Source organism: Halyomorpha halys, unplaced genomic scaffold (genome assembly GCF_000696795.3).
Source record: "Halyomorpha halys isolate HHAL.00 unplaced genomic scaffold, Hhal_1.1 Scaffold8951.1, whole genome shotgun sequence".
Classification (NCBI taxonomy): Eukaryota; Metazoa; Arthropoda; class Insecta; order Hemiptera; family Pentatomidae; genus Halyomorpha; species Halyomorpha halys.
Window position 1 is genome coordinate 1 of NW_027111567.1, and position 4,440 is coordinate 4,440.

General features: G+C 30.9%; 1 protein-coding gene across 1 annotated transcript; it reads right to left on the reverse strand.

Moving 5' to 3' along the window:
• Nucleotides 1–285: 285 nt before the first annotated feature.
• LOC136796288 (uncharacterized) lies at nucleotides 286–3,789 on the reverse strand. The gene is made up of 3 exons (XM_067049638.1): nucleotides 3,645–3,789; nucleotides 1,503–1,919; nucleotides 286–366 (listed from the first exon to the last, which is right to left on the reverse strand). Exons 1-3 carry the CDS (start codon nucleotides 3,660–3,662, stop codon nucleotides 286–288), a joined length of 516 nt encoding a protein of 171 aa, XP_066905739.1. The 5' UTR covers nucleotides 3,663–3,789.
• Between the last annotated feature and the right edge of the window lie 651 nt (nucleotides 3,790–4,440).

The window sequence follows — 4,440 nt, forward strand, 5'->3', positions numbered from 1 at the left end:
TTTCCTTTTACAATCCATTTCGGTCTGTACAACCAATACAAATCAATGAGATTAACTTGTAATAATTAACTAACAACTTTTAAAATATTGCTATTTTACTCTAAATTTATAGTATATAACTATATAAACTAATACCTAGTTTATTCATTTGGCATACTTATTCTATTTATATTTATACAAAAATATCTCAAGGTTATAAACCATATTCTTTATTTTTCTCTAATCTCTGATAAATTATGAATGATAATAAATAAATAAAATGTTATATTTTAAGATAATGATTGATTACTTTCTTTGTAACTTACCAACAGAATAAGTAGTGAGAGAAGCAGTTGAATTGTAGAGCTCCGGAGCATTTTTTTCTGGCTACAAATTAAAAAATTCAAACTTTATTAATGGTAAGTAAAATATTAATAGATTTCAATTTTTTTTTTTAACATGCTTCAGAATTATAAATTTTAATATTATTATAAAACTTGATTTAAAGGTGAGTTAATCATTTTGGCAGCAATCCAAATGGTGTAGAAGCTGCATTAATTGCAGAGATGGTTAGACAGTCACCGAGAGCAAAATCGTTTGAGGATTTGAGCGACACAAGCCTCTTAATACTGAACCAATGGGCTAATTAATTAATGTATGAAGAGATGATTTTCTGTGGACAGAATGGACAAATACTCTGAAATTAAATATAAAATATGTTTCTCTCTGTAGAGTTCGGGAAAACGGAGGTTCCCAACAAACAGAGATGGTGGACCTCTTTGTCACAAATGTGGCCATGAATCAAAACCTCTAGCTCATGTGTCGGGCAAATATGCTAGCACAATAATATAAGAGGCAAATAGCAGAACTAATGAAGAAAAGTGTTTTCGAGAGTGTATTGCCAGGGATTGGAAAGCTCAACAAAGTTTGAAGATATTCTTACAATTAGTGCCACAGAAAAGGAAGCATTAATATAAAATTGTACAATGAAATTCTATTCAGAGGAAGAGGATATTTATATAAAATATATTTCTAACTAAAAGAAAAGTTAAGAGATAAATTTTGGTAAAAGAAGGTGTTCAGTAAAAGGATTTTGGTTCAGAAATAGGATAAACATTCCTCTTAAAACAAATAATTTTTTGGAGAAGATAGGTATTAAAAAGAATCAATTAAGGAGCATCACAGAAACCATTATTCTATACTAACTAGAAATCCTACATCACCATTATTTCAATTCTATGGCTGAAAAAAAATGAGAAATCACAATATTTGGCATGTATCCCTTCGGCTCAATCAACTCTTTCATTTTTATACTTTTCCCAACATTATCTGTGTACGGTGTTACTTAAATTTCAACAAAATTGAGCAGTCAAACATAAGTTTTTTTGAGTCATCTCTTTCCATTTAATTATACTTCAGGTTCTAGTACTGAATAATGAATAGTATTAAATAAGTTTATTAAATTATAATTGTTTAAAAAATTATTAACATCTAAACATTTTTTTATTAAACCTCAAACTTACCGAAGCTGGAGGTAAGACTTCAACAGCCGACTTGTTCAGGTCTAAGGGGTGTATGATTTGAGGTCTAGGCCTTGGAGGCCCCTCCTCTTCAGGTGTCTTTGGTTCCTCTTCTCTGCTTCCAAACCTCAGTAGCTTCCTAAGAGTATGCCTTACTCTCGTCTTTTTCTTCTCTCCAGAGTCTGTAAGAGAACCCCTTCGTCTTGTTTCTGGTGCTGGAGGCTTAGGAGCTGGTCGCTTGGACCTAGCAGGAGGCGATGCTGGTGGACTAGGAGGAGGAGGTGTTGGTGGTGGAGTGGTGGGCAGTGGTGGAGGAGTGGGTGTTGTCATGGGAGGTGTTGGGGCTTGCGGTGGTGTTGGGGCTTGCGGTTGTGGTGAGACTAGCAGTGGTGGTGTTGGCTCACTCGGAGGCACAGTTATCTGTAAATAAACCTTCATTTTAGATCAAAAAAAGATTTGATTCATAGTTTTGTTAAGTTAATGAAAAAGAAATTATAATTAAATGAAATAAAATATTATATTATATTCACTCCACAAATTCATGTAATAAACACAAAAATAAAAAAAGAAAGAAACGAAATCATACTAAGTAACTAAATATAACTAGGTACTGGATTATTGCCAATAACATATGGCAGTAGATGTTATTATTTATAACATAAATACTTAGTGAAGATATTTTTCAAAATTAATTTTTTTTTTTTTTAACAAATAGGCCATCTATGGACCACACAAATATTACTTATTTTTTCCTCACTTCTCCTATTTCTTCCATTCGTCATTTGTCTCAACATTCCAAAATTCTCCTCAGACAACAGGGTCTATTTTTTCTATTAAATCAATATATTATTAGATTTAATAATTTAATTCACTAATTTAATACTAATCAATGTGACACTTATATCTCTTTAATTGAAAAGAACTTTTTTAACAATATTGATGAATTACATACACACATCAAAAAAAGTTTTGTATAACCTCTGTTTTTGCTAAGCTCTAAAACGAAGGAAATAGGTAACATTAAGTAAAATCCTGAAACTTTAAGTTTATTATTCCCTAATGCTCACTGTTGAGATCAAAAGCCGACTTTGCTGTGATTTACTGCTATAATAGAAATAAGTAATACAAAACTTTGTTTGATTTGTATATGTTGTGGGTAACAGACAATGGGAACATGAACGAATTGGTGAATATAATAGAACCTTAAAACAGAGGATTACTCTGAAAGGTTGCTTTTAAAAGAAAACTATAATTTAAGTTAATAAAGGTTATGGAAAGTATTTTCACTAAGTATGTATTTACACTATTACATTGAGACTTTCCGATAACTGATGGGAGTATATAGTAGAAGTTATTTATGAAACCAACCTTGGAACAGATAATTAATTATTATTTTCCTCAGAAGTCTAACAAAACTATTTTTTAAAACATATAAATTAATAAAAAAATATTAAAATATAATTGATTTTAATTTTCTTTTTTTTTTTTAATTTGTCAATACTAATATAAGACATGTACTTCTATGCAAATCGCTGCTTTGTTTGAATGGTGGCATATTTCATAAAAGAAAAAAAATTGATTTATTTGGACATATTCTAAAGATATTACCATAGCCTGAAGTTTCTTTCTCTATTGGAGTCCTACAGACTATCCTTGGTTGTCACTAAGTAATCAAAGTTTATGGTACAATCCATACAATAAATTAAATACAAAATAAAAAAACTTAATTTTTTTTAATATGTGCCACTATTCAATAAAATCACTGAATGATTTGAATATACACACAGTTATCATTGAGGGATTATATATAGTTTGTTTAAATACTAAACATAAATAAATAATGCAAAGTACCAATAGTATATAGTTTTGATGTTCTAAATACTTATTTAATTTAATAATTTTGAGTATGTATCTCATTTTATTTTGTATTCAAGAGATTTAATCCTCTTTTACAAAGATATTATTGTTATCAATATTATTATGATTATACACTGTTGTCAATATATTGGCTATGAGAGGGGGAGTATATTGTGAGAATAATATTATCAAGTGTGATGTATACACGCTCAATAATCTGCTTTAATAATATTGATCTTATAAGATGGGCTTCCAGAAAAAGCAAAGAAAAAAATATGCAGTACGTACTCTGTTGGCAGCACTCATTCTTCTAATAAATGCAGCAAGTCGGATACGTTCCGGATATGAATATTAACAAAAATCAAAATAAAAACATACCGCTTTTATGATAACACTAATCTCGGTATCACTATCCAGTTATAAGAAAGCACTACACCTACCTTAGAAACGCGAATGGCGACGGGAGAACGAAGAAGATTACTCAGCAGATGATGAGTTCTGTGTATTGAGGTGATTAATGTAAACAGGAGGGAAATGATGCAACAGGCTCCAATTACAAGACCACAGTATTCTGAATGTTGAGGCAAACAAGTCTATCTAGATATATAAATATGGAGCAAAATATTTAGGAAGCTTTACAGCAGGGGCTTATCCAACAGGAGCCCGATGAAAATAATCCAGCCCAAAGAACGTATATCCGATATTAATTTTTTTTAATAATTTATTTATTGATATTTACAACTGTATACATACATACACATCAAGTAAATTTGCTGTAAGTGATATTATGACATGATAAAAACATGTGGAGAATCTACCCATTGATAGAACTCTAAAAACACTTCTAAAGGAGAAGATCTCGAGGCCATCTTCTTTTCAGACGTCTAGGAGGATTATTAGGTAGTGAAGGAGAAGCCAGGTTAGAAACGAGTTGGTTTGGGTAGTTGGGAAGTTTATTATGGAAGGATTGGTATCTGGTTCTGGCCAAATCGGCAACATGGGGGGCATCGAGGTCCTGATGGATGATTTGATTTGTGACAAAGTAAGGAGCATTAAGGATTTTACGAAGGATTTTGGACTGTAA